Source organism: Suncus etruscus, chromosome 2 (genome assembly GCF_024139225.1).
Source record: "Suncus etruscus isolate mSunEtr1 chromosome 2, mSunEtr1.pri.cur, whole genome shotgun sequence".
NCBI lineage: Eukaryota > Metazoa > Chordata > Mammalia > Eulipotyphla > Soricidae > Suncus > Suncus etruscus.
The window spans coordinates 69834577-69861991 of record NC_064849.1 but is presented as its reverse complement, the minus strand read 5'-3'; the positions used below and the strand labels follow the sequence as shown (position 1 = coordinate 69861991).

Below are 27415 nucleotides of genomic sequence, written 5' to 3'. Positions count from 1 at the left end.
ACCAAATTTTAAATGTTATCACTACAAAAAATATGTGATCTTTTGTATATGTATAAAGCCAGAGCAATAACTCAGTGGTGGGGCATTTGCCTTGCACGCAGCAGATTCCAGGGCAGACATCTGTTCAATCTCCAGAGTCCCATATGGTCCCCCAAGCCAGGAGCGATTTCCGAGCACATAGCCAGAAGTAGCCCTTGAGTGTCACCAGGTGTGGCCCCAAAACCAAAAAAATAATAATAATAATATCAAAAAGATTGAGAAGTAAATAGACTTGGTATAGTATAATCATACAATAATATGTTATATCAAGTCAATACTATATATCTATATATTTTACTTTATTATTTTTGAGAGGCACTCTTCTAGACATGTTAGGTCAAATATCATTGAACTATGTGACTCTACAAAAAGTGAGACAGGGCAGAGAAATGACATAACAAGTAAGTGCTTGCCTTGTATGCAGCCTACACATGTGTGATCCCTAAAACTATTAGTTGTGCTTTCATATTGTTAAAATAATATTTTGCATTCTTGGGATAGATGTCAAAGAATTGAATCTCTAAATTACCTGGAAATTCTATTTTTTAAAAATGTCTTCAAACTTTTCTACAGAGACTGAACCAGACAATAGACCTACACAACAAATCAGATTACCACTGTTTTTTTTTTTGGTTTTGGTTTTTGGGCCACACCCGGCGGTGCTCAGAGGTTACTCCTGGCTGTCTGCTCAGAAATAGCTCCTGGCAGGCACGGGGGACCATATGGGACACCGGGATTCGAACCAACCACCTTTGGTCCTGGATTGGCTGCTTGCAAGGCAAACACCGCTGTGCTATCTCTCCGGGCCCAGATTACCACTTTTAAGGCATCCTTTGCAGCATATTTTATTTTTCTAGGATTCTATATTTAAGCCATTCACATTGGTATAAAATTGCGTCTCACTGTCACTTAGTTTTGCATCTCCCTGCTCATCAGTGATAAATAATTTCTATAATTTCTATATGTCTATTGGCCCTCTGTCTTCTTTGATACCTCAAATACTTATTGTAACCTTCTTGTACGAATTCTGGATGTTGATTAAGTTAATCTCTGTATCTCTGGCTTTCTTTTATTTATTTCCTTTGTACTTGACATTTCTATTTCCAGCAATCAAAGTTGCCAATGCCTGTGGTATCAGCCCTTCAGTCTAGGCAGCAAATAAATTATGGTGCAAGAGTATCCAATAACTCTAAATCTCTAAGCAGGTGTAATATCTACCAAGGTATCTGATTTCCCCCATACATACATTTTCCCCAGCGCATACTTTGCAGAAAGTCAGCAAAGCAGCTCAGTAACTGAATGTGGGCTATTAGAACAGCTGTCACAGGAGGATATGGACTGTCCATTTATGACAGAAAAATAAGAGGATATGTTAGCTGATTGACCATTAAACCACAGAAAAACATATTTGTTATTTCTGTATTAAGCTATTTATTTATTTATTTATTTATTTAGGGAGGGTACACCTGATGACGCTCAGGGGTTACTCTTGGCTATGCCTCAGAAATCGCTCCTGGCTTGGGAGACCATATGGAACTCCGGGGGATCGAACCTTGGTCCATCCTAGGCTAGCGCAGGCAAGGCAGCCACCTTCCCACTAGTGCCACCGCTACGGCCCCTGTATTAAGCAATTTAACTACTTGCCCGTTGTTTAGTGGAGTCTTTCCCTTCCCTTTTTCACTTTTGCTCACTTCCTTCCTTTTACCCTATATAAGCCATAAACCTGCTTAAACAAAGTTGAACCTGTTTCAACAGTACCCTCTTAGTGCATGAGTGGTTGTTGACACTGCAGCAAATCTCTTTAGCCCTCAACCCTTTCAGGACTCTTGCCTGTGACAGTAGTCTGCAGAGATAGGTTCTGCCCCCTGAAGTTGAGCGGTGACTATTGAATGACCTGCTCGATCAGCAACTGGGATCCTAGAAAGACCCCTGGCAACATTTGTCCATTAGGATTCATACATTCTGGAATGTGTCCCTGGTCTTATGACCCAGAACCAGATAAGTTCTGCTTTCTTATCACATATTCAGTCAATAAACCTGGGGCTGTTATGTGTACATAACAGTAGTTGCGAATGAGACAATGTGACTTTGTTTTGCCCAGGGCTGCATAAATCAATAAGTCCACCTTATTGATTTCTACCTTCAATTTAGAACAACACGTCTTGCCAAAAGGTAGAAAGTTAGTTCCTCATTCAGGTAAAAGTCAAATTTCCTTGTTGGCTTATAGGAGTGCTATGGTACATAAGTAACATCCCTGGCCTAAAAAGGGTGGCACTGATTAGTTTTGCCTTATGTCAATTATGAAACAATGCTCTAGCATTAGCAATATCTTCAATTTACTCCTCTTCCATGAGAGGCACTTCTTAACAGTATTTTTGATGGTTATTCTTCCTTGCTACATGGAAGAATCTTCTAGATAGGGTTACTTGTTGCTCCAGCTAACCTTCTCAGTGGTATGCCATGAAATGTTCAGTGCTTAATTCTGTTTCTTCCATCCCTCTGGTTTTGTTAAAGGGATCTGGGAACTCTCTCACTTTTCCCTTTTGTATCACCGTGGCTCTCTACTATATATTTTCTAAGATATTGTCCTTGGATAAGGTAGTATCTACAGATATCATATTATTTGTACCAGAATCTGGTACAAACTTTAAAATCTTTAGAATTGCTTTTAATGTACAAAAAGTTGAAATGGTAAACCTTGCAAGTGAGAAACTATCTGAAGAAGAAGAAATTGGTAAGAATATAAGAAGTCAGAGTTAACCACTTAAGACATTCTGGCTCTGGGCCAGAGAGGTAGTGCAAGCGATAAGGAGTCTGTCTTGTGCATGCTAGCCCACTACGGGCCACAGTACAATCTCCTGGTGTCCCATATGTTCCCCAAGCCAGGAGCGATTTCTGAGTGCCTAGCCAGGAGTTACCCCTGAGTGTCACAGGGTGTGGCCCAAAAACAAAAGCAAACAAACAAAACAGAGATTCTGGCTCAAAGATGAGATGACTCAAAGAAGATTTGTGTCGTATGTTTGGTATCAAGTCTCCTGGGTACTTGTATGGGTACCCCATACTTCATGAGCACTACCTAGTGTAACCTTCAAACACCACTCCAGGAATAGCTCCCAAGAACCACCTGTGTGACCCAAAAGCAAAGCAATAAACAAATGAAAAAAACAAGATGGAAAACATACTGCACTATGAGTATTTACATTATGGGTTTTACCAATTCCTCAAAGTAACAGAAAGTCATCAAGTGCTTGTAAATATTCATTTATTAAATAATTACAAAAGCTTCCTGGAAACATTGTGTAATGTCAATAAATCAATAATTTATAATAAATCAAAATATTTAACATGAATAAGTCAATTACTTAAGATAAAGATATTGAATCGGAAGTTAAATATGGAATTGATAGTTTATCCAGATCTTCCTTTCAACTCACACACAGTTTCCTTCTACTCATCTTATTACAAACAGTAGTTTTCTGTTGCAAGGTATTGGGATGAAAGAGTACATTCTCTATCAGGGATGTCATTCATCCTATTAATAAATATCTTGGTGATTGTTTTGTGCCAGGTCATGAGGAACACTTCTGTAACTATGTGCATATATATGTGGCTTCTTAAACCTAAAGTCACTGATTTTTAGCACGAAAATGGAAATCAATTCTTTGTTATTATGTAAAAAAAGAAAGCTCTTTTATGACAAAGAATATTATCTATCAAATACTAATTTTCATTAAAACAGATTTTTTTCTCCTAAGGTATATTTCTAGTTAAGTAATCAGAAAAAAAATCTATCGGTTTATTAGGAAAAATATAAGCAAATATATAAACATTTCAAAAGTTCACTGCTATTTTTTAGTAAATAGAATAACAGCCTTCCAATATCCATAAAAAGTAGCAGTCTTGTGTCAGAAATAAATAATTTAAATATAAATGTTTCACTAGATCTTCAGTCATCTCCTAATTCTGAAGCTTCTGTGTTTCTCCAGCTGTTATTAAGCCATTAGTTCATTTAGGTAGGATAAATACTCTTTCATGGGAGAAAAAGTATTAAGATTAATCTTAATTATCCAAAATTCCTTTGTAAATTACACATCTGATCTTGGGAGAGTTTCCTTACAAATCATAAATTCATTGTGAAAATTAAGTTGAATATTACCTCTTTTCATAATACTTTAACTCAGAGGTAATAATTATACCTCAAGGGCAAGAACCAGGTACATAAATTCTTCAGCCTCATTTTTTTTCTCTTTTCCTTAGAACTCTTAAACATTATAATCAATTAGGGAGACATTTTGTAAATTTATCCTCATTAGAATTACATACTCCAATAAAATCTCAAGGTAAAAGGGGATTGATGTCTGTCCTTTAGAAGCTGCTTAGTGTCTCTATCTTCCCAGCACTTTAAAATTTCCTTTCCCTCATATATAAACTTTGTTCATTCATGGGTTCTTTCAAATTACTCATTTAATTACTTGATGAAATTTGGCACACAATAAAACAACCAAATAAAGTTCCCAGGAAAACTCTAGAACATAGGTTGGCTAGTGCTATTTTGGGGTATTGTTAAAGACAACAAAAAGAATTCATACTTAGCTGAAATTATCATACAGCATATATGAAAATTGCTTTGTATGCAGCAGACTCAGGTTCAATCCCCAATCTTCATCTGGCCCCCCAAGCTAGCCAGGAGTAATTCCTGAGTGCGGAGTTAGGAATGACCCCTGAGCATTCTGTGTGTGGCCTAAAAACTAAAAAGCAAACTAATTAAAATAAAACACAAAAATTCACATGACTTCAGATAATATTTCAATGAGATATTAGAAGGATCATTGTTTAACAATAAGAATTCTTTAAACTTTTGTGACACAAAAATATATAAAATGACTTTTTTTAATTGACCATAGTTTAAAGTGTAATGAACTGAATAAATGAAGACTACTGATATACAAAGAAGAGAAGATTGATTTTCCCCTAGCATCCTCTTGATCCAGTGCCTGCTCAATATTTAGTACCCTAGAAGGCTACATATGTCTCCCAATTAAAATCAAGAGTACTTCAATGTAATTTTATGCTGGTCTCTCTTTTACACCAATGTCACAAGGTTAGTTTATTCAAGAACCAGGTAAGTTAATATTGCCCCCAAGAAAAAGTATGCTTTCTAAATTATGTCTCCCATTTATTTTGCTGCGTAACAATAAAACGTCACATGTTTTTTCTTCAGTTTTTTCATGGCAGTCTTCATATCAGCATTTCTGAGTGTGTAGATGAGAGGATTCAACATAGGTGTGATCACTGTGTAAAAGACAGAGACTATCTTATCCACAGAGAAGCTGCAGAACGGTCTCAGGTAGATGAATACACATGGTACGAAGATGAGGCTCACCACTGTTAGATGGGAAGCACAGGTAGAAAGAGCCTTGATCTGGCCCTGGCGGAAGCGAGTTCTCAGGGTGAGCAGAATAACAGCATAGGAGAAGAGCAAGACTAAAAAGCAGATGAGCGAGAGCAGACCACTGTTGGAGACCATCAGCACCTCTATCAAATATGTGTCCATGCATGCTAGTTTGATGACCTGTGGAACATCACAGTAGAAGTTGTCTAGTTCATTGGGTCCACAGAAGGGCAGCTGAATGACCAATATGACCTGTGTAATAGAGTGGATAAAACCACCACACCAGCAGGCAAAAACCAACTGAGAGCATAATTGGCGGTTCATTACTGTCAGATAGTGCAAAGGATTACATATGGCAACATACCTATCATAGGCCATGACTGTCAGCAGAAACATCTCACTGGCTCCTAGAAAGTGCAAGAAGTAGATCTGACCCACACAACCAGAAAAAGAAATGGTTTTTCCCTGCTGCAGAAAATCTCCTAACATCTTGGGCACAGTTACACAGCTCAGGCATAGATCAATAAAAGACAGATGACCCAAAAAATAGTACATAGGAGACTGAAGGAGGTGAGCATCAGCCCTCACTGTTACCACAATCAAGAGATTTCCCAGAACGATAGCCATATAAAGTGACAAAAATATCAAGAAAAGAAATATCTGTAGCCCCCAGGATGATGATAGGCCCAGAAGAACAAATTCTGTGATTTTAGATTCATTTTTTTTCATTAAGTCAAAAACACCAAGTGACCTAAAGAAGAAATTAAATTGAAACAGATACATAAGTTAGATATAGAAATATATATGTGCGATCTTATTTTGATTTTGATGGTAATAGAATCTATTTCAAGAGTAAAAACACAAATGGATTCTGTGATTATAAAGTATACATTTATGTATAGAGAAAAAGAACATTTTTGCATTTCTTCAAATAATTTGCTCCTATAGTGCTTTTATATTACATTTATGGCAAATATTTATTGCTATAAGAAAAATAGAAACAATGGTCAGGAAGAAACACAAAGATTTGGATATGAGGTAAAGAAAACAAGAGAATTATTGTATTTATTTCTTGATTTGCTTTGCGAGAAGGGGGTTTTCTCTTCTTTAATTAATTGATAAATTTTTCATTGAACCACCATGAAATACAGTTACAAAATTGCTTATTATTTTAATAAGTAAAATTGCATACTTTAGAAACAAGATCTCTGACATCACCAGGATCTGTTCTTGAATACAGAGCCAGGAGTAACTGTTAGGTCTGGCCCCAAAACAAAACAAAATAAATTAAAAAAAGAGCTCTACTATATGACATTCTAGTGTTGAGATGATACCTCATATTGTTTTAATTTAGATTTTCCTGAGTGTAACTGACAACCCATTTTCATATATGTTTTGGCCATCAGTTTATTCTTTTTGTGGATGTTTCTCTAAACCTGGAGATATATATATATAAAATCCATAAAACAAAGTAGGCAACCCTATATTCTGGTTTTTGAGTTGTATATGTAAGATATGAGCCTGCACTGTTTCTGATAATTCTTGGATTTCTTCACTTAGTCAAGAAAGTTCCTGCCTTCCTAAAATTTGAAAAGATGGCAGAAATGTAAAAGTTACACTTACAATATTAATAAATATTTATTGTTTGTGTTATTATTTATATTAATATTATAATATTATTTATTATGTTAATACTTATCAGAAATATTTTCAACTATATATTTTAAGTCTATGTCATCATGATGAATGATGCCTCTATTTCATAAAAGATGATAAGAGCACTATATACCATAAACATAAAGTATGACCATTACCTAAAGCCACCTTCCTACACAACTTAGTTTTCCAGGACAAACCATTTCTAGAGTATGGAAACGGAATATTCAAAAATGCTGATTCTTATTACTTGTCTTCTGTAAGATCAGGTTTTAACAAATGTATCTCATTTATGTTCTGACAATAACCTAAGCATCTACAAAGTAAATAAATTTTATGCTTCAAAATAAATTTTACTAATTGAAAATGCTTAATGAAATATATGTTAGTTTTTATGAAAGAACCCACAGTAGCACCAAGGGAATGAAACATAATTAGCCTCTTTTAAAAAATAAAGGCTAGGGGCCAGAGCGATAACATGGCAATAGGGTGTTTGCTTTGCAGGCAGCCAACACAGGACAGACTCGGTTCAAATCCTAGCACCCCATGTGGTCCCCCGAGTATGCCAGGAGTGAATTTTGAGCACAGAGCCAGGAGTAACCCCTGAACATGGCCAGGTGTGACCAAAAACAAAACAAAACAAAACAAAATAAAACAAAAATAGAAAGGCACTTACAGACTTCTAAGCATGAAATCATAAAAGTATATGTAGAAAATACCCAAGGACCCGGAGAGATAGCACAGTGGTGTTTGCCTTGCAAGCAGCCGATCCAGGACCAAAGGTGGTTGGTTTGAATCCCGGTGTCCCATATGGTCCCCGGTGCCTGCCAGGAGTTATTTCTGAGCAGACAGCCAGGAGTAACCCCTGAACATTGCCGAGTTTGGCCCAAAAACCAAAAAAAGAAAAAAAAGAAAATACCCAAAAAGGGAGTAAAAGTTACTCAAAAAGATTGTGAGAGGTTTTGTTAAGTAATATATTACATTATATTAAGTTATTTTCTGATTATCTTTATCCATGTTAGATTTAGAGCATTCACAAAGGAATAAATGATCTCAACAGTGATGGGAAGTTACTTACTAATAGGAATTTAAATATCATGTAAGCTCTGTTTGGAGATATCTAATATGCTTTCAATGTTTTTCTGATATGCTAAGACATGGGCACTATTTATAAAAGATGGTACTCCTGTTGAAAAGGACATAGATAATCATCTTGCACTGAACATTTTTTGTCTTTGTGTGAAATGCTGCATTAAAAATTGCTTTTGGAGAAAGGATTTAGCAAAAAAATTAATTTAATATGAAACAATCTAAGAATAGTAGTAAAACTAGGTAGGCTTAAGAAATATTACCATGAATCTGGTAGTGTTTGTTACATAATTTTGATTCTATTTTATTCAACATTGCAAATAGGCTTTAAAGATACCACTAGCCATAGAGCTCTCAGCTGCTATGGAAATCTTATTGCTCTGTGAATATTTAAAACAAGAAAAAAATTCAGATAATTTCTTATATTTAAAAAATTGTAAATTCCAGAGTATAGAGAGAACAGAAGACTCTCTTTCAGAGACTAAAATAATGGCAAAGGGAGGTGACCAGAGCTTTGAATAAACATATATTAAAAAAAACTTACATTGTTTAATGTCAGGACATATGTCAGGAATATGTTTCCCTGATAGTCATCTCACCAAACCTTCTTTCAGAATCTCAGGCCAGAAAAATTAAAAAAAAAAACAATAACAACAAAAAACAACTTCATATGACCATCACAGTTACCCTGTCGACATTCACTGAATCCTTATAAGTCAACCCTTAAATGAGAGGTTGCCTACAGAGACTGCAAAGACATCCCTGTCTCTGGGGCTTTGCACTATGTAAGGCTTTTGTGGACCTTAATGCCACTACTCAGCCTAATGAGCCTTGGATTCCCTAGGCCGCTATTGTTTGAATTACCTAAATCTCAATTTATTTATTTATTTATTTATTCATTTTGCTAGAAAACTGATCTTGAGCTCTGTTTTAAAAAAAAAAAAAAGCCACGGCTTTGAAGATTCTTTCCATTCAAAGTCAGTACTTCTATTCCAATTCCAGCATCAAAGCTTCCTCAAGTCCCTGAAAAAGACATATTCAGTCACTAGACTCATTACTCTTGAGAAAGACTAAATTTATAGTTTCTTACTTAGCATTTACTTTAGAAGTTATAGTTTATCACTATACTATACTTATAGTTTACAATTTCTCACTAAAAATTTAATAATGATCAAAAATAAATAAGAACATTTATTGTCGGAGCAAGTTAGCCACCATCACCCAGCATAGGCACAGCACAGTGGAAGAAGTCTCCAGACACCACAGGTAAGGGTAGTAAGCAGGGGACACTAGTGCAGGCAGGTCTTGGCCCCCAAGCACAAGCAAGTCACCATCACCCAGTGTTAAGCGCTGTAGGGCAAAAGAGTTCTACAGCCACTAAAAAACACTTTATAAAATAAAAGTCAACCTGAAATTCCAGCACCCCAACACAACCTATGCAAAGAACAATGGGCAAACTAAGGAAGATATCAACAGCTAGAGAAATGAAGAGAAATTCTAACAGATTTCAAGTCCTTCAAATGCACACACACTTATTAGATGAGGACCTAAAACCAGCTTTTAATGTCTTAGCAATAAAATACAAAGAATCACTAACCAAAGAAATTAAGAAATCTATAGATGAACAATTCATCTAACTTAAAGAATAACTCTATCAGATGATAGAGTCCATACAAAAAAGAACTAAGGGAACTAAAAAAAACATGTTAGCAAGCCAAAATAGCAAAATTACACATAGAGAATTGCATAGGTGAACTTGAAAACAAAATGCAAGCCAACAACAAAAAAGAAATCAATAAAGAAATAGAGATAAAACTTTGGAAGAAAATGTAAGATACCTAATGAATAAAGACAAAAATAATCTACGACTTACAGGAATACCAGAATAGGAAGGAAAGGAAAAGGGAAAGAACAAAGAGTGAGGGAAATAATAGCAGAGAATTTTCACAAATTATTTAATACAATTGTTGACAAATCTGAAAGAAGATATAAATAGCAACACAATATTAGTGGGAGACCTCGGGGTGAAACCAAAGAAGAATATACTAGCTTTGAAAAGAGAAATGGTAGAAAGTGGACTAGTATATATATATATGCATTATATGTATACAAATATATATATATACATATATATATATATATATATAGCACTTCATTCCCAGAAAACTGGATACACATTCTTCTCCAGTGCACATAATAGACTATGTACTGGCCCATAAAACATATCTCCATAAAGTCAAGAGGATATAAATTGTCCAGACTACCTTCTCAGATCAGAAGGCATTGAAATTAGAAGTGAACAACAAAGTGAAACACAGGAAAAATTTTAACATCTGGAAATTAAACAGCTCACAACTGAACAACCAGTGATTCAGAGGTGAAATCAAAAGGAAATCAAAACATTCCTGGAAACAAATGATAATGAAGACACAAATTAACAGAATTAATGAGACATAGTAAATGCAGAACTAAGAGGAAAATGTATTGCTTTGCAAGCACACATCAGAAAGGAAGAGATGGATCCTATATAAAAAGCTTCATGACACAGCTTATAAAATTAGAAAATGATCAACAAAAAGAACCAAAAATAGTTAGGCAGAAAGAAATAACAAATCTTAGAGCAGAAATCAATGAAGTGGAAATCAATGAAACAATTCGAAAGATCAATAAAAGCAAGAGTTGGTTCTTTAAGAAAATTAAACGATTTTTATCAATTTTATCAATCAAAGATTGATAAACCACTACCAAAACTCAAAGAAACAGAGAAAGAAACTTAATAAACCAGATTAGAAATGAACAGGTACTGCAGAGATTCAAAGGGTAATCAGAGACTACTTCGAGAAACTATGCCACGAAACATGAGAATCTGGAAGAAATGGATAAATTCTTGCACTCTTATAATCTTCCATGGTTAATCCAAGATGATCTAGCATATCTAAACAGACCCATCACTACTGAGAAAATTAAAATGATAATCAAAAGTCTCACAAAAACAAAAGTCCAGCTCCAAATAAATTCACTAATGAATTCTTTCAAACTATTCAAGAGGAACTACTACCAATCCTTTTCAAGGCTCTTTCATGAAATCTAAGAATCAAAAACACTCCCAAATAGTTTTTATGAAGCTAACATTACTTTGATACCCAAACCAGACAGAGATGCTACTAAAAAAAGAGCACTACAGACCAAATTCCTGATGAACATCGATGCAAAGATCCTCAACCAAATTCTAGCAAATAGGATCCAATGCCTCATCAAGAATGTCAGACACCATGACCAAGTATGTTTCATTCAAGGAATACAAGGATAGCTTAACATATGTAAATCAATCAACTAATGCACCATATCAAAAGAAATAAAAGCTACATAATCATGTTATCATAAAGCCCAGGCTGTCAGTTTCTTTTTAGGAAAGGAACCTCAATGTACAATACAAGACCGATGATACTACATAAGGTGGACACCCCTTGTAGTACTCACTACCATATTGCTTAGTACTCTAGACGTAAAAATTATACTTATCCTAAAATGCTCCAGCCACAATCTAACCCTGAAAGCTTCATTTATCAAACTTCACTCCTGCCATAAAGTGCCTATAAATTGGCAAAACTTCCCACTCCATGAGGCTAGCCCAATATTTTTTACCTTTTTACTTATGTTTTCTTTAATTTCTTTTAATCTTCTTTGTTTTATTTCTTTTTCTTCTAATCCATATCTTAGCTCTTTATTTATCTTTTCTTAATTCAACTATTTCTTAAGTGAGGGTCAAGCCTCCAACAATTTATGAATAGATCCTCCAATGTCAGTCTATAAAGGAACATGAGTTTGTATATAGTGGACTCCTCTATGTCTGCCCAATCTATATTGTAAACAATCCGTGCCTATATTGTATATAATATAAATTATTATATATTATAAATTATAATTTATATATAAATTATAAATTATCATCCCTTCCCCTTTCAGAATTCCCACTCTCTTATTTCCCTAATCCTGATCCATTATTCCTCCCAATTTAACCCTCTTTATTCTCAGTTATTAACTCATTAGGTATTGAGACCAAACTCCTGCCCCAATAAGACACCACCCAGATCCCAAAGTGAAAGGAAACCCTCTCAGTCTCACATCTCGTGCCCTGGCAGAAAGCTACAACCATCAATTCTGAGACTCAATCTACGTGGGCCTTTTTCTCACACTCTGCCCTAAATGTAAACTGTTGCATGCTACCAGATTCAGCTCCAAGTGGACCCCCAGCTCAAGGACACTACTGTCTTTTACTGCTGTAAACCATTTCTCAAACTCAATAAGACCATGGTCTGGATTTTACATATCCCAAGTCTCAAAAGACTTAATGGAGATATCTATATTTTTTATGTTTACTACCTCAATAGTTTTACCTCTTAATGTGTTTATTTCAAAAGGTAAAGGTAGCTTCCTCCATCCCTTTTTTTTCCTTTTTCATTAAATATATTTTTATTTTATTTATATACATATATATTTATTTGTTTTTTAATTTGGTTATTTTGGTTCTGCTTAGTATGAAATTCTAGAAGAAAAAATTCTGCCTGGGATAAAAGCTCAGGTCAAAACCAGGGCACAGAGATTGTGTTGTCATTCTTACCCACAAATGCACCAGCAATATAAGATAGTACCATTCTCTTTTGCATAAGCATACTAAAAAGGGAAATCTTATGTATAGAAACAAGTTCTTTTCTGTTTAATTATAATAATTTTTATTTTGACCACAGTGTGTTACATATCTTTCACAGTAATGTTTTAGGTACATATTAACATTGAATTAGGGGAATTCCCATCACCAAAGTTGTCCTCCCTCCAACCCCCATTCCCAGCTTGCATCCTATATCCCTCACCCTTACCCCCCAGGCTGCTAGTATAAGTGGTTCCCTCTGTGTCTAGCTTACTACTTAGTGATCATACAACTGTTTGGTCTTGGTACCCTCCATTATTTCCCCCTCAATTTGAGAGGCAGAACTAGATGGTTCTAGTTATGTGGTACTGTTTGAAGAAAAGAAAAGCAATAAAATGGGGTAAAAATCAAATAAGCCAAAAAATGGGTGGAGTCCTTCTAGAGGCTCTCAGCATCAGTTTGAGAGAAGAAAGGGAAAAAGAAAGAGAAACACCACAACAATACAAAAAGAGATATCAAACAAAAAATACAATGAGCATTACAGCAATAAAGACAAGCACCACTTAATAACACTGTCCTGAAAATAAAGAGTGCAAAAAATTGAAAACAACAATAATATCAAAACTAAAAAATAAATAGATAAATAAATAAATAAATAAATAAAAATGATTATTTTGTGCTGTTTTTTTTATCCTCCCCTGCATAGGCACAGTAAATATTGGGGATATAAGAAAGGGAATTCCCTTTCAAGGGTTTCTCCACCTTTGAAGTATACTGTCATGGGAATAACTACAGACTCCATGCATGTTCATTTATTCTCCCCTAGGTGCTTTTGTGGTGAATGAAAGACTTCTGCTCCGTCATGGGTGGTAAAATCAGACCTCTGTGTCTAGAGATCTTGGTATCTGCACAGGTCAAGGAATGGAGCTTATAATGAAGTCTTTCTTTATGGTTCTAGATGTTTTGTTCCTTCACTGTCGTTTTAATCAGTCTTTTGTGGTTGGTGGTCTTAGTCATTGCGCTGATCCTAGTCTGAAGCCTGGGATAGAATCATTCATTATGTAGAAACAAGTTCTTTTTTACTAAGGATAAGAACCCATAAATTTTATCATGCAGAGGTGCCTCCCAAACTGAACATTTATCGTGGACTTATGACTGGAAAGCTTCCATCCAACCCAGAACCCCAGATACCAATTGTAGAACCAACACAGTTCCCTGCAACAGCACCAGAAATCAAACTACCTCCAGGGAGTTCCTAACACTGCTCTGACACCAACTTGTGCCAGGCTGATAGGACATCCTGACGAAGAGCAACAAACTGACCTAAGAGCAGGTTGCCCTACCTCATCACCTAACAGTAAGATAAAATCAGAAGACACTCCATCTTTTGATCTGTACAAAAACCAAGATCACTAATTACAGAAGATTGACTTTCACAACCCAACTAAGCAGAACTTTTCCTGGGACCAATAAGAAAGACCCAAGCCTAAGTTTCCACCTATGATTTATACAAAAACGAAGATCTCTAATTTCAAAGATCTGACTTTGACAACTGTGACTGAGCAGAACTTCTAGAACCATAAAAGACTCTATTGAGGCCAGAGAGATAGCATGGAGATAAGGTGTTTGCCTTGCATGCAGAAGGTCGGTGGATTGAATCTCGACATCCCATGTGGTCCCCTGCGCCTGCCAGGAGTGATTTCAGAGCATAGAGCCAGGAGTAACCCCTGAGCGCTGCCGGGTGTGATACAAAAACCGAAAGAAAAAAAAGAAAAAAAATCTATCCTAGACTTTGTCCTAGGATCTATGCAAAAGAAGCAAGATTACTAATTACAGAAGACTGACTACAACAACCGTGACAGAGCAGAACTTCTAGAACCATAAAAAATTATATCCTAGACTTTGTCCTATGGCCTGTACAAACACCAAGATCTCAAATTACAGAGGACTGATTTTGTCAAACACAATTGAGCAGAACATTTCATAGCACCATAAAAGAGATACTAGGGTTCAATAATGAGCATGTCCAGAGCCTGTAGTTATTCCCATGGCAGTATACTTCAAAGTTGGAAAAATCCTGTATCTCTTAGCCAAAGGAATTCCCTTAATAATTTCCCCAATACTTACTGTGTCTATGGGGGAAAAAAAAAACACCACACTAGCCCTCCCCACCACATTATAACTCTTCAACTTCAGTTCTTAATCCATTAGGCATCAATTAGGTGTTTAATTGCTATTTACTTGCTAGCATAAAGAAAATAAGGATGTTTGTACTCAAGATGTGTGATCCATACATACACTATCAACTTCTCAAAACAGCACAATATTTATTAAGTTCTATAGTCACATTCCTTTTTGTGTTCTTTATTGATGTAAAAATAAACATCTGCCTTAACATGGTGTAGAGGCAGTAAAACACCCTATCACTATTATCTGATATAATTATGAAACATAAAATATAAACAAAAAAATCTATAATAATCAGTCTTTTTGCATTCTAATTTTTAACTGGATAGTATCTAAGTATTTTCATTAATTATTAATTTAGTATTCATCCAAGCTCTTTGAAGTCAATAGGATATTGGTAATTATGTGTAAAGCATTATTATATTACAAAGCAATCTGACTAATATAATTTTGAAAGTAATTTATCAGAAATAAAATTCAATGACTAGAACATATTTACATTACAAGAAAAAGTGGGCTCACAAGCAGTGCTCAAGTGATTTGGTTTTCACTCAGCCTGGCTAGACCAATGATAAGCTTAGTTAGTAGTGTGGTAAGCCACCTACAACCCCAGCTACATCCAACATAGTTCAAAGGACCTAAAATGGGCAGGGTTTGGCCTGGGTTTCTGAAGATGTGAAGTATGTGCCTCTGACCTCTGAGCTATCACCAATCTCAGTTTTATATACTAGATATATTAAGAAAACTAATTCATTCTGATCAGTGAAACAAGTATAATTGGCTTTGTAAGTTTGGATTGGCTCATTTTTGTTTTGTTTGTTTTTTGTTTTGTTTTGGGGGCATAACTGGCAATGCTCAGAAGTTACTCCTGCCTCTGCATTTAAGAATCACTCCTAGTCTGTGCCTGTGCTTCTGAATTTCCTCAGAGGCCTAGGGAGCGCACCCCAAAAAAACTGCATTTTGAAGTGGCTGAGTGAGTATATTCTGGCTGCGGGGATCGCTCTGCCCTGCTCTGCCTTTGCTGAATGAGTACATTCTGGCTGCTGCGGGGGTTCCTGTCCAATAAGCTGAGGTCTCTGGCCTGTGGAGGCTCTACCCTGCTGTGCCTTTGTTCACTCTGAGGACTGTCAACTAGAGGCAGCAGAAGAGCATGGCCGCTTGGAGGCCGGCACTCTTTCTAACCAATGAACCCCACCACAACACGCAGGAAAAACCACAATACAAGCGTGACAATGGGGAAACCTCGCAGGCAAACACCATCCACAGAGAATGAAGACAAAAGCTCAGATGACCTAATAAATTCCAATCACCTTATTAACCTTTCAGATAAGGAGTTTAGAATAGAAATATGAAATATGTTCATAGAACTCAAAAAAACCATAGATCGATCTGAAAAGAACACAAAGACAGAAATCAGAAAACTCCAAACTGAAATAACAGATCTGAAAAACACGGTTGCTCAACTGAAAAACTCATTGGATAGCCTCGCCAACGGGGTATTAGCAACTGAGGAGAGAATGAGAGTACTGGAAGATGTGATGGAGAAAAACTCAACACAACAGAAGAAATTGGAAAAGAATCTTAAGACAAACGAACAGGCAATGGAAAAAGTACTCAAGGCATGCGAACAGATGAAAATAGAAGTCTTTGACAGACTCAACAGAAACAACATAAGAATCATTGGAGTGCCAGAAACCCAGGAAGGAGATCTCCAGGAAGAATCAACTGTCAAAAACATCATCAAAGAGATACTCCCAGAGTTAAAGACTACATGCAATCAAATCCTGCATGCCCGAAGAGTACCAGCTAAAAGAGACCCAAAGAAAAACACCCCAAGACATATCCTCGTTACAATGACAAATCCCATAGATAGAGATAGAATACTGAAAGCACCAAGATCAAAAAGGGAAATTACATTCAAAGGAGGATCCCTAAGACTTACAGCAGATATGTCACAAGAAACTCTCAAGGCCAGAAGACAGTGGTGGGATATTGTGACAAGACTGAATGAAATGAATGCCTCACCGAGAATACTTCACCCAGCCCGACTCACATTCAGGTTTGAAGGAAGAATACACAACTACATGGATAAACAACAGCTCAGAAACTTCACAGATGATAAACCAGCCTTAAAGGAATAATTGACAGGTCTACTCTAAGACAAGAGAGACCAACAAACACAGCAAACTTATCTACAAAGATGACATTAAATCCTATGACAATCATCTCCTCAATGTCAATGGACTAAATTCACCAATTAAAAGACACAGAGTGACAAAATTGGTCAAAAAGATGACTCCAACCTTATGCTGCCTACAAGAAACACATGTGAATAGTCAGAACAAACATAGACTCAAAATCAAAGGCTGGAGGAAAATCATCCAAGCAAACAACACCCGCAAAAAAGCTTGGGTGGTCATATTAATATCTGATGACACCAACTTCATACTCAGAAAAGTGGTAATGGAGAAAGATGTACACTATGTACTAATCAAGGGATATGTGCAACAGGAAAAAATCAGACTATTAAACATATATGCACCTAATAAGAGACCAGCAAATTATCTAATACAATTACTGACAAATCTGAAAGAATAAATCAATAATAACACAATCATTGTGGGATACTTCAACACAGCCCTATCAACACTTGATAGGTCATCCAGACTGAAACCCAACAAAAACATACTAGCCCTGAAAAGATTTATGGAAGAAATAGGACTAGTAGATATATACAGGACACTCCATCCCAAAACCTGGATACACATTATTTTCCAATGTACATGGGTCATTCTCCAGAATAGACTACATACTGACACATAAAACATACCTCCATAAAATCAAGAGGATAGAAATCTTGCAGGCTACCTATGCTGACCACAAGACTCTGAAATTAGATGTGAACTACAAAGCCACACAGAAGAAAAACTTTAACAATTGGAAATTAAACACCATGCTACTGAACAACCAGTGGGTCCGAGATGAAATCAAAAAGGAAATCAAAACTTTCCTGGAAACAAATGATAATGAAGTCACAAACTGCCAGAATCTTTGGGACACAGAAAAAGCGGTACTGAGTGGAAAATTTTTAGCTCTACAAGCACACATCAGGAAGGAAGAAGGAGCATACCTGAATAACTTAATGACGCAGCTCAAAAAATTAGAAAATGACCAACAAAAGAAACCAAAAATAGGGAGACAGAAGGAAATAACAAAGCTGAAAGCAGAACTCAATGAAGTGGAAAACCAAAAAGCAATCCGAAAGATCAATGAAAGCAGAAGCTGGTTCTTCGAAAAAATAAACAAGATTGATAGACCATTGGCAAAACTCACAAAGAAAGAGAGAGAGAGAAATCTGATAAACCGTATTAGAAATGAAAAGGGGGAGATCACGACAGAAATTGCAGAGATCCAAAGGGTCATCAGAGACTACTTTGCGAAACTTTATGCTACAAAACATGAGAACCTAGAAGAAATGGAAAAATTCTTGGACACTTATAACCTTCCACATTTAAGTAAGGAGGATGTAGCATATCTAAACACCCCATCACTACTGAGGAAATTGAAACTGTAATCAAACATCTGCCCAAAAAGAAAAGCCAAGGCCCAGATGGTTTTCCTGATGAATTTTTTTAAATCTTTCAAGAGGAGCTACTACCAATCCTAGCCAAGCTCTTTCACGAAATTGAAAAAATGGGAACACTCCCAAACAGCTTTTATGAAGCCAACATCACCTTGATACCAAAACCAGACAAAGATGCTGCCAAAAAAGAAAATTACAGACCAATATCCCTGATGAATGCTGATGCAAAGATCTTCAACAAAATCCTGGCAAATAGGATCCAATTCATCATCAAGAAGATGACCAAGTAGGTTTTATCCCAGGAATGCAAGGATGGTTTAACATCTGTAAATCTATTAACATCATACACAACATCAACAACAAGAAAAATAAAAATGACATGATCATACCAATAGATGCAGAGAAAGCATTTGATAAGGTCTAACACCCATTCTTGATCAAAACTCTCAGCAAGATGGGAATGGAAGGAACCTTTCTCAATCTAGTTGAAGCCGTCTACCACAAGTCAATGGCAAATATTATCCTCAATGGAGAAAAACTAAAAGCATTTCCTCTAAATTCTGGTACAAGACAAAGCTGTCCTCTCTCACCACTCCTCTTCAACATAGTACTGGAAGTTCTTGCTATAGCGATCAGGCAAGAAAAAGATATCAAGGAAATCCAGATAGGAAAGGAAGAAGTCAAGCTCTCGTTGTTTGCAGACAACATGATACTCTACTTAGAAAACCCTAAAAACTCTACCAAAAAGCTTCTACAAAAAATAGACTCATATAGCAAGGTGGCAGGCTACAAAATTAACACACAGAAATCAATGGCCTTTTAATATACCAATAATGATAGGGAAGAGATGGAAGTCAGAAAGGCAATCCCATTCACAATAGTGCCACAAAAACTCAAATATCTTGGAGTCAACTTGACCAAAGACGTGAAGGACCTATACAAAGAAAACTATAAAGCCCTGCTCCAAGAAATAAGAGAGGACACACGGAAATAGAAACACATACCCTGCTCATGGATTGGCAGGATTAACATCATTAAAATGGCAATACTCCCCAAAGCATGATACAGATTTAATGCGATCCCCATAAAAATACACATGACATTCTTCAAAGAAGTGGATCAAACACTTTTGAAGTTCATCTGGAACAATTAACACCCTCGAATAGCTAAAGCATTCCTAGGGAAAAGGAAGATGGGAGGCATTACTTTCCCCAACTTTAAACTGTACTACAAAGCAATAGTTATCAAAACAGCATGGTATTGGAATAAAGACAGACCCTCAGATCAGTGGAATAGGCTTGAGTTCTCAGACAACGTTCCCCAGACATACAATTACCTAATTTTCGACAAAGGAGCAAGAAATCCTAAGTGGAACAGGGAAAACCTCTTCAAGAAGTGGTGCTGGCAGAACTGGTTAGCCACTTGCAAAAAAGCGAACATAGACCCCCAGTTAACATCATGTAAGAAGGTAAAATCCAAATGGATTAAAGACCTTGATATCAGACTGGATACCATAAGGTATATAGAACAACACGTCGGTAGAACACTCCATGACATTGAGACAAAATGTACCTTCAAGGAGGAAACTGCACTTTCCAAACAAGTGGAAGCAGAGATCAACAGATGGGAATACATTAAGCTGAGAAGCTTCTGCACCTCAAAAGAAATAGTGCCCAGGATATAAGAATCACCCACCGAGTGGGAGAAACTATTCACCCAATACCCTTCAGATAATGGCCTTATATTCAAAATATACAGGGCACTGACAGAACTTTACAAGAAAAAAACATCTAATCCCATCAAAAAATGGGAAGAAGAAATGAACAGACACTTTGATAAAAAAGAAATACAAATGGCCAAAAGGCACATGAAAAAATGCTCCTCGTCATTAGTCATCAGGGAGATGCAAATCAAAACAACGATGAGATACCACCTCACACCGCATAGATTGGCGCACATCACAAAGAATGAGAACAATCAGTGCTGGCGGGGATGTGGAGAGAAAGGAACTCTTACCCATTGCTGGTGGGAATGCCGCCTAGTACAGCCTCTATGGAAAGCGATATGGAGATTCCTTCAAAATCTGGAAATTGAGCTCCCATTCGACCCAGCTATTCCACTCCTAGGGATATACCCTAAGAACACAACAATGCAATAAAAAACCCTTTCTCACACCTATATTTATTGCAGCACTATTCACAATAACCAGGCTCTGGAAACAACCAAGATGTCCTTCATCAGACGAATGGCTAAAGAAACGGTGGTACATATACACAATAGAATATTATGCTGCTGTCAGGAGAGATGAAGTCATGAAATTTTCCTATACATGGATGTACATGGAATCTATCATGCTGAGTGAAATAAGTCAGAGGGAGAGAGAGAGACGCAGAATAGTCTCACTCATCTATGGGTTTTAAGAAAAATAAAAGTCATTTTTGTAACAATCCTCAGAGACAATGAGAGGAGGGCTGGAACACCAGCTCACTCCATGAAGCTCACCACAAAGAGTGGTGAGTACAGCTATAGAAATAACTACACAGAGAACTACCATAAACAAGTGAATGAATGAGGGAACTGGAAAGCCTGTCTGGAGCACAGGTGGGGTGGGATGGAGGAAGATTGGGGACATTGGTGGTGGGAATTTTGCACTGGTGAAGAGGGTGTTCTTTACATGACTGAAACCTAATCACAATCATTTATGTAATCAAGATGTTCAAATAAAGAAAAAAAAACACTCCTAGCAGTGCTCAGGGGACTATATGTGGTACCGGAATCAAACTCACACCAGCCTCTTGCAAAGCAATCACTCTACCCACTGTACTATCACTCTGACCCCTGAACTAGCTCATATTTTTATATAAATATAAATCAGTTCTTTTTGTGTGAGACTCTTTTTGTGTCACACTCTGCTATACTCAGGACTTACTCTTGGCTCTGTACTAAGGGATCATGATCATTCCTGGCAGTTCTCGGGGACCATATTCATTGTCTGGGATCAAACCCAAATTAGCTACATGCATGGCTAGCACCTTAATCCACTATACTCTCTCTCCCATGCCTACCCATCACTTTTGATAGAAATGTAAAATTTGTGTGTTACTAACTTGCTATTAAAATAACAGGAAAAATTTCATTTCAAATGCAAAATGATGAAGCCATGTGATAACTCAAGAATTAATTAGTTAATTCAAAGTTTTTATCATCTGGAATGGATAATATAAAAGTTCACAAATAAGCCTGACAATCTGTGTATGATAGATATCACAAAAATATAATTAAACAAAAATTTAGGAATAAAAAGAGTACTTAGAAGAAAAATGTAAAGGAAACATCATGGTAAATTTTATTTGAACAAATTTTTCTTGTTTCATTTATAAATGCCATGCTGTTCTTTGAAATGTCACTCCAAGTTCTATAAATTGTTGTTTTTTTATGTCCTACACATTCTATATTTTAAAATTTTTCTATTTCTATACTTCACCAATATTCACACAGAAATATTTGAAACTTCTCAAACTCCTATCAGAATTTTGGTGAAGCTTTGTGTCCTGCTCCTCAAATTTAGCCTCATGGGAAGCTTTTGAAATAATACTTGAGATGGACAAGTTGCTCCATAAATTATAAAGCCTCAGAAAGTTGGTGTTACTCTTTATTGGTTCTTAAGAGGCTGTCTAATTATGAACAGTGACTTGGAGAACTTTTCTAATAATTTAGAGACCAAGTCCCAGGAGAATACAAGATAAAGGAAGTGTAATCTTAACTTTTGTGTCACAATAAAACTCTACCTGCTAGAAACAGAATATGACTTATCAAATAGGTATTAGAGAGAGACGGTTAATGTTAAAGCTGTTCTCATTTTACTTCTTGATCCCTATAGAGAATCATGAGTATCTATATCAATCTCCTTTTATTCCATGATTTCTTAATATTGATCTAATAATGTTTCTAATTTGGAGGATTTCTTTAATATATTTATTACTGAAAACTATAAGCATTATTTCAATAAAATAATTTTAAAAGACTTCTTAAGGTATTAATATGGAGAAGGTAGAAGAAAAATTTCTGTTGAAACTGTATTTGTGTAGGAAACCTAGATCCATCTTGTTCACTAGCATTATTTATATTAGAACATGGAATAAAGAAAATTTACTTATGACAAAAAAGAATGTATTTATTTCTGTAGAATATTATAATTATTTTATTTTTAGATAATAATATAAGAAAAAAGTTTTATAAGACATAAAGAGTAAATTTGCATACTTAGTTTGTGTGTTTGAAATTTTGTCAATAGGTAAAAGAGTGAGCAAATATTTTCTAAAGAAGGCATTATACTATCAGAAAATTAAAAGTCAATTTGGTAAGTAATATTATACCATTACATTTTTAACTGCTTAAGTCAAGAGTAAAAATGGCATAAATGCATATATGACTAAACTTTAAAATTATTACCATCTCACTGAAAAATAAATCCATTTTTATATTTTATTAATATATTAAGTATTATCTTATTTTTCTTATTGGGGCAGTGGCATTGTTTGGAGGGTTGGAAGAACAAGTGATCTAACACTTGAGCCAGAATTAGCCTCATGCATGGCAAGCTCCTTAATCTCTGTATTCCTCTCTAGCCCCAAGTCATATGTTTAGCTGAGATATAAAGTATAAATTAAAATCTCCCTCACTGAGATTGTAATTTTATAGCAAGGTTTAGGAAAAAAGACTAATACATTTATTATGTTAATGTGTTACATTCTTTTTTTTTACAATGATATTATTTTTAACAATATCTTTATTTAAGCACCATGATTATAAGCATGATTGTAGTTGGGTTTCAGTCATTAAAAGAGCATCACCTTCACCAGTGCAACATTCCCATCACCAATGACCCCCATCTCCCTCCTACCCCCACCCCACCTTGTCTGTATTTAAGAGATTCATTCTACTTCTCTCACTCATAGACATTGACATGATAGTTGTCAGTGTAATTATTTCTCTAACTGCACTCACTACTCTTGTCGTGAACCAGTCCTTCCAGCCCCCCAGCCCTTCTAGCCCTCATCTCTATTGTCTCTGGGCATTATTACAATAATGACTTTTATTTTTCTTAAAAGCCATAGATGAGTGAGACTATTCTGTGTCTGTCTCTCTTTCTCTGACTTATTTTACTCAGCATAATAGTTTCCATGTACATCCATGTATAGGAAAATTTCATGATTTCATCTCTCCTGACAGCTGCATAATATTCCATTGTGTATATGTATGACAGCTTCTTTAACCATTCATCTGTTGAAGAGTATCTTAGTTGTTTTCTGATTCTGGATATTGTAAATAGCTCTGCAATGACTATAGGTGTGCAGAGATATTTTTGTATTGTGTTTTTGTATTCCTAGGGCATATCCCTAGGAATGGTATGGCTGGATCATATGGGAGCTCAATTTCCAGTTTTTGAGGAAACTCCATATTGTTTTCCATAAAGGATAAATTAGACAATGTGTTATACTCTATCTAGAAATTATCATAGCTCACTTTTATCCCCAAATGTAAAGCTTAAAAAGTAAATTTCATTTTATCCAGTTTTATAATAGTACTATAATAAGAAAGAGACCTGCAAACAGGCAAATGTTGTTTATGTACAGTCAGCTATATATTATGTCCCAAACTCAGAATATAAATAGACTACATTTTCTTACCAATACTTGAAAAATTGTTTCGTATTATCTTTTTTATTCTTAAAAAGTAACACCTTTGAAATTTGCCTAACTGATACTACTATAACTCTTGACCTTTCAGGTTTCGGACACAATGAATATCTCTAAGTCAAACTCCAGCTTTACTTTTGTAAGAGAATTTATACTCCTAGGTTTTTCTTGTAAGTGGAAGGTTCAGGTACTCCTTTTCTCATTCTTCACTACAACATATGCTCTGACCCTATCAGGGAATGGGGCCATTGTTTGTGCACTGAGGTGTGATCAGCGACTCCATACTCCCATGTACATATTACTGGGAAATTTCTCCTTTTTAGAGATCTGGTATGTCTCCTCTACCGTGCCCAAGATGTTGGTCAACTTCCTCTCAGAAAATAAGATTATATCATTTGCTGGGTGTTTTCTCCAATTTTATTTCTTCTTTTCTTTGGGAACATCTGAATGCTTCCTTTTAACTGTCATGGCCTTTGATAGGTATCTAGCTATTTGTCAACCCTTGCACTACCCTAATATAATGACTGTGCCTTTATGTACCAAACTGGTCATTATTTGCTGGTTGTTTGGGTTTTTGTGGTTTCTGATCCCCATTGTCCTCATTTCTCAAATGCCCTTCTGTGGACCAAATATCATTGACCATATTGTGTGTGACCCAGGGCCACTATTTATGTTGATGTGTACCTCTGCTCCTAAAACCCAGCTGCTTTGCTATACTCTCAGCTCAATGGTTATCTTTGGTAATTTCATCTTGATACTTGGGTCCTATTCTCTTGTCCTGTTAGCTGTGATACGTATGCCTTCTGCTACTGGGAGACATAAAGCCTTCTCCACCTGTGGGTCTCATTTGGCTGTAGTATCACTATTCTATGGATCTCTGATGATCATGTATGTGAGCCCAGGACTTGGAAATTCTGTTGGGATGCAGAAAATTGCAACTTTATTCTATGCAATGGTGACTCCACTCTTCAATCCCCTCATCTATAGTCTCCGAAACAAAGAGATAAAGACAGCTCTGAGGAAACTTTTAGGAACTGTCACTATAATCTAAGACATACTAGATGTTCTCTCTATTATCAGGTCAGTATAATCTAGCTAAAACAACCAGAATTACATAGTTAAACAAATCTTCAGACCTGAAACTGCTGATATTGAACCATATCTATAATGGTGGGGCTAACAGTAATCATAACGCAGAAAGATTATATAAATAAATTAAAATGTTGAGTTGCTCTTTGATGATTAGATTGTATGTTAGCTAAGACTATGTGTGCTTGTATATGATCTCAGTAATTTTTATAATTTATTTGTGAAGAAAATAACCATGCTGAATTTGCTATCTTAGATTAAAATTCTGGAATCAAATACTTATGTAATTTTGTTTTAGTTGATTATAAGTAAAATTAATTTTGTTCTGACTTTGGTTTAATCATATTAATATAATTATTTTTGTAATAGAGTAATTATTGGTAAAAAAAATCCTTAGAAGCAATTATCCAAATTTCTATGGGACAATAATAATATATTGACTTAATGGCATCTAGATGTATGTGATTTCCATTATACATCACCTTTTCAGTACCTAAAGGGAAAAATTCTAATTCTAAGTATGACAGCATCAATCAAAATAGTAAAGAAGTTGTTTGAATAGAAATATTTTATCTATGTAAATTACCACTTGCGAGTCAACTAGGTTTTAGCTAATAGTACATCTTAATCCAAATTTGGAGTGAGAAATAATGTAATTGGGAATACATTACTTATGTTCAAAACACAATATTTTTATCATTTATATAATTTAAATTATAATTTTATCATTTATATAATTTAAATTGTCTTTATAATTTATATTTATAATAATATAATGATAAAATACTAGTTTTATTTGTTTCTGAATAGATCTACAGAGATATTTTATTGGAATGAATTTTGTGTCCCAATAAAAGGGAGAAGAGGCCTTTAAAAAGAAGAAATTTTAGGGTCCGGAGCAGTGGTGCAAGTGGTAAGGCATCTGCCTTGCCAGTGCTAGCCTAGGATAGACTGCAGTTTGATCCCCGGCATCCCATATGGTCCCCCAAGTTAGGAGCGATTTCTGAGCGCATAGCCAAGAGTAACCCCTGAGCATCACAAGTGAGCCCCACCCCCAAAAAAACTTTTAATAGAAGGCCCACTTTTCTCTACATGTTTTTATTTCTCTTACAATTTCTATGTTTTTATTTCTTCCATGATTTCTCTCCATGTTTTTATTTCTCATCTACAAGTTTTGATTTCTCCTTTATATGCCCTAATTACCACTTTTGGGTGTGAAGGAGAAAATAATTTTGGGTGACAAAAGATGGTGCTCAAGACTTATGCCTGGTTCTGTGTTCAGTAATCACTACTGTAGGTACAAAGAGAGCTATCTATATATGGTTTTGAGGATTGAACTTTGTACTTATCTTGAACTTATAAGTACTTCTAAGAACTTTGATTGCCAGCACTCATGATCTCCTGAGCAGCCCTGCAAGTAGTTAAAAGCAAACAACACAAAATATTAAGAATAAGAAGGCAGTTAGTGATGTAATTAAACAACCGGACACTTGAACTGCATGTGTGAGGCCCTGAGTTTAATTCCCATCATTGGGAAAAAATAAAACAACTTAAAATTGGAGAATGTTTTTGTCTTTGCCAAATCTTGTAATACCTGTTTCCTACTGTTGTAAAGACTTTATTTTAAGGGGGTTATTCTATGAAGTGGAGTAATGTTGGATCCCAGGTACTTCAATTTTACTCAGAATCCATTTTTTTTCTAAATAAATGAGGCCTATAGTAGCAAACTGCCTGGTAAATTTTGTTCTGTTCCTTGGAGTGTAAAGAAGGAAAGACGGGAAAGTAACAAGCAATCAAATGAATCACCAATACTAAATAGTATGGTTTCTCTACATGTTTTTATTTCTCATCTACAAGTTTTGATTTCTCCTTTTATGTCTTAATTACCACTGTACAGAAAATTATCTTTTATTAAACAAGAATTTGGACTATTTTTCTTTGACTACTGACCTTCAATTTACGTCTGCTTCCATTCACAAATGATTTCAAATGCCCATCTCTTTTATATAACTTGTCCATCTATCACTACTTTA

At 35.6% G+C, this 27415-nt stretch overlaps 2 protein-coding genes across 2 annotated transcripts; one reads left to right on the top strand and one right to left on the bottom strand.

Moving 5' to 3' along the window:
* Nucleotides 1-5215: 5215 nt before the first annotated feature.
* LOC126001766 (olfactory receptor 4Q3) lies at nt 5216-6160 on the bottom strand. The gene has a single exon (XM_049769000.1). The coding sequence runs from the start codon at nt 6158-6160 to the stop codon at nt 5216-5218; it is 945 nt and encodes a 314-aa protein (XP_049624957.1).
* Nucleotides 6161-24369: 18209 nt separating this feature from the next.
* Nucleotides 24370-25344, top strand: LOC126001446 (olfactory receptor 11H12-like). The gene has a single exon (XM_049768717.1). The coding sequence runs from the start codon at nt 24397-24399 to the stop codon at nt 25342-25344; it is 948 nt and encodes a 315-aa protein (XP_049624674.1). The 5' UTR covers nt 24370-24396.
* Nucleotides 25345-27415: the final 2071 nt, after the last annotated feature.

Coding starts and splice junctions, on each gene's coding strand:
- LOC126001446 (XM_049768717.1), top strand. CDS start 24,397: ATGAATATCTCTAAGTCAAACTCCAGCTTTACTTTTGTAAGAGAATTT.
- LOC126001766 (XM_049769000.1), bottom strand. CDS start 6,160: ATGAAAAAAAATGAATCTAAAATCACAGAATTTGTTCTTCTGGGCCTA.